The 12,301-nt window shown below is 36.5% G+C and overlaps 1 protein-coding gene across 1 annotated transcript in view; it reads left to right on the forward strand.

The window, feature by feature from the left end:
* The first annotated feature begins 5,495 nt into the window (after positions 1–5,495).
* LOC110378214 (glutamate receptor 1) overlaps positions 5,496–12,301 on the forward strand; it is a 76,604-nt gene continuing 69,798 nt past the window's right edge. The window contains exon 1 of the mRNA XM_049837570.2: positions 5,496–5,769. Within this exon, the coding sequence (XP_049693527.2) occupies positions 5,667–5,769 (103 nt within the window). The 5' untranslated portion in view covers positions 5,496–5,666. The remainder of the gene's footprint in view (positions 5,770–12,301) is intronic.

Genomic DNA, 12,301 nt, shown 5'->3' on the forward strand with positions numbered 1-12,301 from the left:
TCGGAAACCAAGTGGCTATTCAGCATTTTTCTATATCACAGTTTAGGAACAGGCATAATTTCATCTTAAATTCATACACACATCAAAAAAAGTTTGCCATCTATAGCATAAGCTCCTATAATTCTTTAAAAACTTTATCAAGAAAAAATCTATGATGTATGCTTTCTTTAAATAGAAGTAAATTTATTTTAAAAAATTGAGTCATTAATCATAATGTAATTGTGATAGAAATTTCATAGAAAGAAAAAGACTGTTTAATTGAACTTAAACAACAATGTATTATTAAAATGTGTAAATTCAATATAAAATAACTCCTCCCCTAGCTCGAACACATGCGAAGATCATACTGGGTATGCTGTGGATCAAGTTATCCAGCGTTTCCTGGGGTAACCTCCCATTCTTCAAAAGCGACTTCCCTGAACTCTGGAACTGTCTGGGGACGTGGCTCACGGTTCCATACTACTCGTTTAAGAGCATCCCAAGCGTGCTCTATTGGGTTTAAGTCGGGTTTAAGTCGTGGCGCCCCATGTCTTCCCCTTCCACTAGCTTAGCTTTTTGAACGGCGATAGGCACGTTTTTCCTGCACACACGTAATGTGCCAACGCAATCCGTTTTTCGCCTTTTCAAAAACCTTTCTATAGTCAGGGAGAGTTTAACCAGTTATCCATGAATAGGACATGGCCAAGATCCAAAAGTGGTGCTACGAGCCTCAGTATGGTGCTGGTACTCGAGGGCAAAGTAGAGTTGGTCGTTCTTTTGCCAGAATCGGATCGTTCTTGTGCGGATTTAGATCTTATACATTGTTTAATTGACAGAGGTCCTTTCCAAAGAATAAGGAATTCATCTATGCAGATATCTTGGCTAGGAGAATGTAACTCTTTAAATTTTGCGTTCAGGAATCCGGGTCAGAAGGATCCGAAGAAGAACCCCTGGTTTTCCAGGGGTTCTTCATTTTTATGAAGGACTCGATTTAAAAGCCAATACCTTTCCTCTTTTAAAAGGTGCCTAAATCCATCCGTCTTCAATAGAGGTACGTTGCTAAAGCAGGATTTTATTGGAGGCATTTTAATGATGCCAAGCATCATCCAAAATGCGAACAGTACCAATATCTCATGCACATTCGTATCATTGTTCCCCACAAAGTTAAATATTGACTTCTTCGATAGCACGCTGGTGTGGTGAATTGGGAACATAAAAGAAAAAGGCTTTCCAGTGGTGTAAATAGGTAAAAATACTTTTATTAATTTAGAAGATATATAATCAGTGCTCACAGGGAAAAATTTGTATCCAGAGTGACATCCATTTGTTTGTTCTTGACAGTTTAGAAAAAAATAAAAATAAATTACTTATCATACATCCTGCGAATGACCAATGAGGTTTTATATGTCATAAACAATCATACCATAATTGGCAAATCTCTCACTCGTTCGTTTTATTTCATTCGCGTACCTATTGGTTTCGTCCACAATGTGATTTAAGATGCTATCATCCCAACAAGACCTGAAGGCATCACAAGGGTCAACAAATTCACGACAAGGGCCAATGGTATCGCGGAGAAAGGTCTCTTTTTCATTTTGCCAGCACCCATCGCCTCCCACCTAAAGTCTTCCCGATCAATGTCATGAAAGAACGCTTCCTCTTCGAAGACACTAAATTCCTATCACGCCTAGTCTGAATTCGCCTTACTTCCTCTGTCAAATTTGGAGGGAAGTCAAGGTCGGAAGGATATTTCTCGACTAATTCCTTCCCTCCCCTCTTTTCCAACGTCAAAAATTACCTCGGCCTCTCCCAGAATGACCATCGCGGCTACTAGCGGTTGCTACCCTTCTTGTTGCGGTCGCCACCTGTTCTAGGCGAGAAAAGCGAGGTAATGTCAACGGATGTGTAGCCTCCAGCATTGGCCCGGACGATACTCCTTCAGATCTATCATCGACATCTACTTCCATTCTAAGTACAAGCATTACACGTTTATAAGTATTGTATTCCATTTTCTGTTACTGCTTCTTAATACTCTAGTTTTTATGAACGGTCGTAGATAATATGGCTGTTTGATAGAATTGAATATTATGACAACCTCAGATTCACCTTACTACGAACTAAAATTGTCTTATGTTTAAATTGAGCTATTGCAAATGTATTTCAATTTTGTTTAGTTTTGTCGATTTATCAGATCGCGATGATTCTACCATAATTTTGGTGAATACTCTTTCAGAAGGATTCACGGGGATATAATCGAAAAGATTTCTTCTTGGTTATAGTGGTCGCGATACTAAGACATCGAGAATGCCAATAGCAGTGCAGAAGCGATCACAAGTGAGAGAAGAAGAGCGATGAGAAAATAATCATTAGATTAGTTTGGTTGATACGACAAGATCCGATTTGAATATGTTTATTTTACATTTAATCAACAAATTATTTTGACCTGCTATCTAAAATGTAATCATAGACATCACTGCTTGACAGCAACTGCTTTATTCGGTTCAAGATCTCATTATACGACATAAAATTAAAATAATACCTATATAACCTATAAATAAAATAAAACTCTTAATCGCTGCCCACTGGGAGTGTACCCAAGAGAACAATAATTAAGTTCATGAACCGACAATTCAGTATCCGTATCAGTCACCTATTCGAACTTTCACATTCCATGTTGAGAAAATGACGGCATTTGTGTACTTCGAACAAGGAAATATTCTCGGATTACGATTGGCTTTTCCCGACCTTGCTTCAACGACCTTCTCCTAAAGTAGAATCCAAAATCAAACTTGTTTAAATTTGCAATGGAAATATATTTTTATTTCCCCTTTGAGCTTTTAAGGTTTTAAGGGACTCGGGTCGTCAAACTTCATAGTCATTGCCTTAAAGTTAGAGAGACTTTTATTTTTTTAACTAAACTTCTTTAAGTATCTTCAGAAACACCATTGAACTGTTTTCAAACAATTATCCAGTGTATAACTTCGTCCGTGTGGTGCAGCGATACCGACCTTCATGACGCTCAGCCACGCTTCGGCAATATGTTCAAAGTCGACCAATAACACTCGAGTTGTATTCGACGTCGACACTTATGCGAGGTCCGCATTTTACTAAATATTATACATGTCATATATCATCTGCCTAGCCTATTCCAGATTATGTTCGTAGAAGCCGACTTATTCATCCTGAGATTATAGGATAGGATAAACCTGAGTTGGTAGCGTATTGTCACCGGTCGCTTATAAGATTGTTATGCAATTATCATAATCTTGTCCAAGTTGAAATAGTATGTATCGAAGAAAAAAACTCAAAATAAGCGGACGACTAAATGTATATCAATACAGTGACAAGAACTACTTCACAAAGTGATGGTAACTTTGTCAAATAAGCAACATCAGCTTAAGGTCGATTTCCTAGCTTGAACCCGCCTTCAATTATCTTCAAATTATTTTTTATTTCTGTCTTTCAATAAGCTTTCATCAGTATAGCTAATTCTTTAGATTCTCCACCAGCACCACATCTCAAAAGCTCCATCTACTTATGTCCTGTTTATTATAATGCCCAAGTTTTTCAACCGTAAAGTGCAAAGCTCCCAGACATGTTTTTATAAAGTCCTTGCGGGCATGATAAAATAAAAGATAAGGTGAGACCTGGAGTAAATCTAATAATGAAGCAGACTATGTGCGAGTATAAAAATATATCTTAATATCAGAACATTATAACGATGGAAGCTTTAAATAGTTTTAGTTCTTAAGCATATTATACATCGGAAAGAACTATTTTTCTTTTATCGTAAATGTTACTGAAATCAGTAAAAAGAGCTCGCATCTAAGTAACGAGATTGATGTTAGGTATACGGAAATAGGTCCACATTCAACTTTTATTCCAAAAATGTACTTTACATTGTATGCTCTCCAATAGTTGCTTTTCTTAGGGCTCCCACATAAACATGCGATACGATGCGCTGCGCATCGCAGGATCTTGCGATGATCAAGAATAATCAAGAAAAAAACTTTTTTATGGAAACCTTTTGAGATTTTGAGATGCTCTTCCCACATCTTGCTCAATAAACTTATTTTTATAATGTAACATATGAAATATACAATGTTCACATTACACAATATATGTATATAATGTGAACGGTAGACATGTGTTAGTGTCGGAATTTGCGCAGTGTGTTTTTTACCACATATTCATGATTTTGCAAATAACATAATAAAACATTTACGCTTGGAAGATCAGCTACCACTAGATCCAATATCTTCTTAGCAAAAGCTTTGCTGATCTGTATTTTTTTTAAACTGCTCATCATCATATTGTACGAACGGATTATGGTCAGGTCAAAATAGACATTTGAAATAACAAAAATTAGAATTTTAAGATCTACAACTTTTCTCTGTTTTTTTTTTTTATTTAATAAAACTTGCCGTTTTCGAAAAACATCCAAAAACCCTCAAATTTTGACTTTTGACATCGAATAACTTTTGAAGCGCACATGGGATCGATGGGGACTTTATTTGTAATGGTCAATCCAAACTCTCCGCCAAAATTTGGCTTTCCAGGAATTATTGTGTTATCTGACCACTGTTTTTATGTCTAAATATACCTGACTATTAATTCTTACACGGGTTATATTATTGTCATGAATTCTTTCCATGTACTCGATTTCCTATCCTTCGATGAAGTAAAAAAAAAGAAGTTCAGTAACATGAATTGCATAAAACTATTTATCCTGTGAATATTTTGTTTGCAATTATATGGGTAGAAATTTCTAAGGACTTGTAGCAACCACTCGTCAATTTCAAGATCAAATCTGACGCCTGAAAATTGTACTGCGCTACATCACGTGTAATCTCAGCATACGCTTTGCTAGCCTGGAAGTTCTCGTATACCTACCATGAAGCGTTTCAATAATGCGTGTGCCCTCTGTATTGAAAGCGCGGGCAACTAAAATTTAGGTATTCAGTTCATTAAAAGCTTTAATATTTGATTACTTGTTATGATATGTAGGTATTATTCATTTCTACACGTCATAATCAAACCTATAGATAATTTTAAAAGCTTATAGCCAACGCGTGGTGGCATGTCAATGTTGAGAATTGTGGCTAATGCGAAAGGGAGAAGACCAAGGAACAGGGTGTGGGGTGAAGGAGGGGTGCGACCCTTATCTCTGAGGAGAACGACGCGCGCACCATCTATTACACAAATATTCCCAACTTTTATGAACAAAGAAAGCAAAAGAAATAAAAATACTTTAATACTAACGAATGAAGGTGCCCTAAAAAGTATTACACTTCGATGCGTAATGCTCGATGCGTATGGATTCCGGATTTTATGAAATTCATAAAAACCGCAGTTCGACACCATAATAATATAAATAAAAAAAATAGAAACATTTCAATAGCAGTGTCGGTCTAATTTTTTTCCAAATAATCCACTTTGTTATCGGAATACGCGTTCAGCGAGCAAGTGAGAGCGCGCTCGACGAGGAGGGAGGGGCCCCCGCGTCCCATGCCACACTCGCTCGCCATCAGTCGCCCCTAAGTCTCAGGTTTGCACACAGCATCCCGACACATTATTGCCTTGAATTTCCAATACTATAGCAACTAAAGCCTATTAAATAACGCAAAGTTTACTATGATATTTTCGAAATAACGTGTCAGCTTATCTAAGACAGATCCGGCCGAAAAATGGTGTTTAATACTTTTTACGCGACACGATATACCGGCGTGTTGTTGTTAAACGCAGTGATATTGTCAGCACAGCCTTTTGCAGTCGAAAAAATAGCTGTCGGTAAGTTTTAGTAAATCACGTGTTTTTCTCTTTTTGCTCTATTTTACGGTTTTTTTTCCAAAATTCATTTTTTACCCTTTTTTCCATTTTTTTCATTATTTTAGTTCAGCTTATCGTGTATCTAAATTAATATTAAGGGAAAGCATTTGATAAATTATATTGTTTTGATTTCATCTCACTTCTTCACGTAGTGTTTTCCATGTAATCACCATGCCCGTGAATCGATTTTCTCTTTCTAACGCCCTTTCTTTCTCTCGCTCGAACCAGCTGCGGCGTTTGGTAGGGGGAATACTTTTCAGGCGGGTTTTTAAAATAACTTCGTTTTGCTTCGTATACAGTGACATTAACGACACGTCGAAGCCTTTGTTTCGTAGAGAGGTGTTGTTACACATGCACAGTTGTAGCACGGAACCTCGTTAATATGGAGCTTTTTCATACATTTATGCGCTGGATAGCGAACTTTAAACTGAAATACCTCTGCAGCTCTTATATTTTGCTGATAATAAATTTAAAGGCACAAGCTGACCATTTATTTTTGTCATATTTGCTTTATTCTATCAAAATGTCATATTTATTCAAACACAGTTAATAGAAATTAATATTAAAATAACTAACTAATATTGGATATTATTTTTAACAGTATACCTGTAGATATGTCATGGTACTTAAATGCCCATATTTTAGGCGACACGAAAGAATGCTAATACCTAACTTCTAATATATAGATAAATCAAATGAAAATTAATTTTGTGATATGAATGTTTATGCATGCGGTGTGTGTAACTTTCAACTCCTCCAAATATGCCGTTTTATTTGTTTCTTCTTGTGCTCATTGCCAAGTCACTATAATTATAATATAAAGAAAACTATTGATACAATTACTAAATGTTGATTTATAACTACAAAATATTTTGAATAGGACTTGGCTTCTATGAGATCTCAAAACTTTTTACGATGGAAAGACTGCATCGAGAGACTTGGCATTTTTTTACATTTAATGTTTTTGGTGGGATCTCATTTATTTTTTGTAAGTGTATTTCTTTCTTTTTTTTACGTGACCTCATAATTTCTTGGACTTCAGCAACTGCTTTGCTTAGAACCCATTCTCTATCTCTATCTCTTTTGTTTCTTCTCTGAGGTTTCGTTACTTCTAAGGTAGACAAGTCTGGGCGATATATACTTCGGAGTCGATTATATTCAGCTATTGCGGTCTCCTGAGCTTTGATACTACTAAAATTCACATTTATTAAATGTAATCCACCCAAACTAGTCACTCTTGAAAGGGCCACGTATGCTTGACCATAGGTAAAAACTGAAAACTGATTGAAGCTGTAATTCAGGTGTGGTTTCGAGACCAGCAAATATCAGAAACATGTAAAAATCTGGTTGATTCTATGCCAAAACGCGTTGCAGAAGTCATTGAAGCCAAAGGAGAACATATTTCTTACTAACCCCATTCAAATTATATTCTCTTTTTTAATTTCTTTGTTTTAAAGAATTAATACTAATTTTTAAAAATTATAACTTATAACACGTGTTCACATTAATTCGCACACTACTGTACTACTTAGACTGCGCTTTGTAACGAAACCATAGCGCGATTCAGACAGGTACAACGCCATCTATCGAGCGCGCATACAATATTTATCGCAATACAATGGAGTTTTAGCTTTATTAATTTAATGAATTATGAACTTTATGTATTAATTTGTATTAATGATAGTCTATGTGTTACATTTATATTATTCTTTTCTATTCTATGTATGTATTCATCCAATTGAATAGGTACTTAAACAACGAACAAAGTTAACAATACAGTCAAAATCCATACATAATGTTCTTGCCAAACCAGAAATATAAAATTGTTTTCTATGGCATATTATTTTTTAATGTTTTTATAATTTTTCCTTTATATGTGGCTAATGACCTATCTTGGTGCAAAATTTGAAGTTTCTAAGTCTGCTAGAAGTACCTTAGATTTTTGATGATCTGTCAGTGAATCAGTGAGTCAGTGAGTGACAAAATGGTGTAACTTTGATCGATCGTAACTCCTAAACTATTAATTCAATTGGCATGTAATTTCGAACTTAAGCTTGTTCTAATGCCTACTATTATTCACCGAAAACCTAAACTCCTAGTTTTGTCCACGTCGAAGATACAGGGGGGGCGAAACAGCCGCGAATCGCTTCGAGAAAAGATGGTACGGCTGTGCCCGTTTTGCTCGAGACTTGGCTGGGGCACTGCCGTGCCCCCAGAACTATTTTGAGTATTTTAATATTTATTGCTATTAATTGCATTCCCATACCTCTGAGATAGCTTTTCTAAATTTTTTAATGGAACGAACATGAATGTTGGTGTTTGTTAATTTACAAAGACTGTTAAACTCATTGCAAATCCTGATGAGGGGAGCGTTAAGGCCTAGGTTACTTTAGACTTTAGGGATGAAAAACATTCTGGTTAGGATGTCTGGGAGGCTTCGAAGGGACTGAGTAGAGGATACGTTCTGTTAAGTCGCTGCATTTTGTGTGTCCATTCACAATCTTATAAAGAATATCACCGTAACAATCTACTTCTTGTACCATCTTTCAATTGGCAGATTGGTATACCTATTATTATATTATTACCTCGTTGGATCGTCATGCTGATCCTTTGTCCGAGGTAATAGCCAGCGTTTTGGTCACGAGAAGCGTCAACCAGCTGCCTAAAGAGTTCTTTAAATAGAATGTAGGCATTCAGACAGATAATTGTCAATACGTAGATTTTGAACACTTTTTATGGAGAAGATTCCAAATATCGCTTTGTTTGGACAGTAATCCACTTGTAACATATGTGCGCAATTACATAGGTGCGAAATAAAAGAAGTAAATTGACTTTAGCGGTTATTAGTTCAGTTAATTTTATTAATTCTTGAAAATTACAAATCAAGTAAGAAAATAGATGTTGTAGTCGGGGTGGGTTATCGTTAGTGATAGACATTGTTAGACGGCATACCATGAGAGTAACAAAGGCACGACCCGCGGCTGTACCAACCACCAAAATAGCGAAGTAACTGTCCGTACAGTTTTCTTGTACTTTGTGCCGCGACTTGAACTCGCACGACACGAACGATAAAAAATTTGATACGTCGTATCAGAACACTGATCCCTTATTTCACTACGAAAACACACGTTGGGCGCCAAGATGTAGTCGGGGTGGGTTATCGTGAGTGATTGTCATTGTAGGACGGCGTAAACTTTAATAAACTAAAACATTACAACACAAAACCACAAACGTTCAAAATCCGCCATCACTGTCTACTGATAGATATTCTTATCGTACGGCCAATGAGTGGCCAGGTCATGTGACCAGGGAAAAGGATACGTTCGGAGACATCACCCTCTACACTTCCGCTATAAAGTCAATTCATTTTTCTTTTGTATATTTATTTCATAAAGAAAAAAACATCAAATTATAGAAAGGAAGTTTAAATAAAGACCTGCCTGTCACCTGCGTACCGTGTTATCTACTACTTGAAAATGTAGCAGTAGGTCCTCAAGCGAATTTCTACACGTAGCGCTGCTGTTACTCCTCAAATACTACAGTCAACACTTTGCTACAGTCAACACTTTTCAATACCTCCGTCACACATAAGAGTATTTCAATATCTAAGATATGTTGCTAGAGGCAATCTGAAGTCAAATTAATTACTTATTAGACTTTTAATTATGCAGCGAGAGCACACAATGGATGTCACCTAATGGCATTATAGTGGTAGTAGCTGACTTTTGCATATTTGCAATGAACTAACTTTCTAATTAGGTGTCTCCTAACCCAACAATAAATTGCCCTCCAGCAAAATGAAATGCGCGCATATGCGAACAGAAACTGACACTGTTCACAGGAAGAATGCAAAAGTTTGTTTAAACCTGACTAATATTATATAGATGTGTATTCTAGTTTGTTTGTTACGCTTTCACGGTATGAAATTTAGTACACTACTAACCTGTAACTTTGCATGTTTTGCTATGGTTTATTTGGGACGCTTTGAATAATAATTATTTGCTTCCGAAAAATGACTAAAAATATCGAGTAAAATCTTTTTCGTATACCTACTGCTTGTAGAGTTCGTCGTTTAGTTGGTGATTCTCAGATAAGTTTTTGTAATAATTCGACCATATGATTTAAGCGAAAAAAGAAATGCGTATTATCTTAAAATCAAAACAAAAATAATATGTTCTGTAAAGACAAAAATGATATTATTTTCGGTCAGTATTATTTGTAGCAATGAACCAGCATCGCGCACAGTGCTAATATCAAACCTTTTTGAAATGGTGAAAACTAGAAATTGATGACAGCTGTAAGGACAATGTTTTGACTACGATAAGAAAAAGCTCAATCATATTTTCTATTATATCACTTTATGAATTTGTGGCAGCGTTACAGAGGTTAGTGATTCGCCCATTCGTAGTCAGCAATGTGCCTATACTGGCTGACGGAATTAATTTTAACAATAGCCCAGATTCCAATCCTCCCACAGCCAGCCGGCGAATTCAGTGGGCAGCAGTATTACACGCATTTAGAAGATCATTCCGTATGATGCTGCAGAGCGGTCCATCCCTCTGTCTCTGAGAGGAGGCATCACTGGGCTAGCCATTTTCCAAGCATTCATCGCGTCGGCCAAACTCGCGAAACTATGGATTCCAGTAGAAACAACAAAAATATTTTATATTGAAACAATGACAAAATATAACGTTATTTGTGGAATAAAAATGGAGAAACTTTTTTGAAAAGTCCACTTTACAGTGACAACAATATTTGGAGAGACTTGTCGTAATTACCTGACTCGGATAGTTCGTTTCATGCTTCCGTAGACCGGGCTGCACCTGTGTTGCAGTCAGTGCTCTGGACGCAGATAAAGGGGATAGCAACCGAGCATTTTCTACAGAGCGTTGTTACAATGAAACCAGTGTTGTTTCGGATAACTATAGAGTATAGATTTGTAGCCACTGCCGTAGTAAAGACAATAACAGTTGCTTTCCTCAGCGAGGCACCTATAATTATATTTTATTTTGTTCCTTTTCTTGTATTTTTTCTATAATGATAATGCTCAATTGCTAATCACTGTATTTAATACACAGTACTATTCCCATTTTCATTAGTAGTTTTAGTTGGCCTGCATATATTGTAAGATGTAATATAATTTGTCACGATTTTGCTTGCATCTTAAAAGACCAGCATGTCGATTCTATAAAATATCACAACTCACTTCGACATCACTCTCACTTCGACTTCGATCTAAAGGTAGAATTCCGTGGACGCGACAATAGTCAACCTATGAAAATGTATGGCACCGTTGCCGAGGCCCGTGACAGTCGCGCGCGGCCGACGAATTTCGTAAGCTGCTCGCGGCATTGTCAACAATTTAATTCTGGTTTTACTAAAATTCTATAGATGTTATTAAGCGCTAGACCATGTTGAGAAGCGTACGGCCGCGAGCGGCTCACGAAATTCGTCGTCCGCGCGCGACTGTCGCGGCCCTCGGCAGCGGTGCCATACATTTTCATAGGTTGACTTTTGTCGCGCGCGGCTGCGACAATCGCGACCCACGGAATTCTACCTTAAAGTTTCGTGATTGACATTGTCAAACTACACTAGCGCTACACTATCGAGCGTGTTGACAAGTTGAACTAAATTAAACTCGAGATTTTGACAGATCTGCCAAAATCTGTCTATCTATAGGGGAGGTAGGGGAGAGATGGGCAGTTGGGAGACATGATCAAATCAGAATAAAAGGGGGGTCATTTTATTCTGATTTGATCATTTATCTGATTTAAAAAAAAAAAACTATGATCAAATCAGAATAAAAGGACCCCCCTTTTATTCTGATTTGATCATAGTTTTTTTTTATTGGGTAGTTTACGTTTACCGACTGGTAACGGTGTTCATCCATAGACTATCTGTCATTTCTGTGAGTTGTCAAGAACAAACACTCGTAAAAGTACTTAAATATTTTGTTGCGGTTTCGGATCTTTATAAAGAGAAAACTAATGAAAGGTATGTGTATTTTCTATTATTAATGATTGATTGTCAAAATCTCCAGTTACGATTATAGTAAGTCGATGCAATCCACACCTATTATACCTCTAGAAGAGGTACTACAGCAATAGTTTATGGGCCCCACGTTTTTATTTTAGTCTAATATGACCGGGACCACCTACGTAGGTTGACAGGTAAGTAACTATTTTTTATTTTCTAGTTTTCAGTGCACATAAGATAAAACCGTTTTACTTAAGTTTTTTTACCGATTTTTTTTTTATAAACTAAGTCAAAAGTGTCCAATGCTCCCTATGGTAGGGAGGCTTGGACATACCATGTAATGTATAATTTGTAAATTTTTGTTCTTCTTCTTCAGTGAAAATTTGTGAGGTTATAAATCTGCGCTAAAAATCCTTTATAGAATCTTGTTTCAGGTACCGTTGCCAACTTGATCTAGGGACTCCATATTTATCAGCTGTTAATTTTATTTTTTAACCTTTTGATACCTCTTGTATTG

The sequence above is a fragment of the Helicoverpa armigera genome, chromosome 1, assembly GCF_030705265.1.
Source record: "Helicoverpa armigera isolate CAAS_96S chromosome 1, ASM3070526v1, whole genome shotgun sequence".
NCBI classification, from domain to species: domain Eukaryota; kingdom Metazoa; phylum Arthropoda; class Insecta; order Lepidoptera; family Noctuidae; genus Helicoverpa; species Helicoverpa armigera.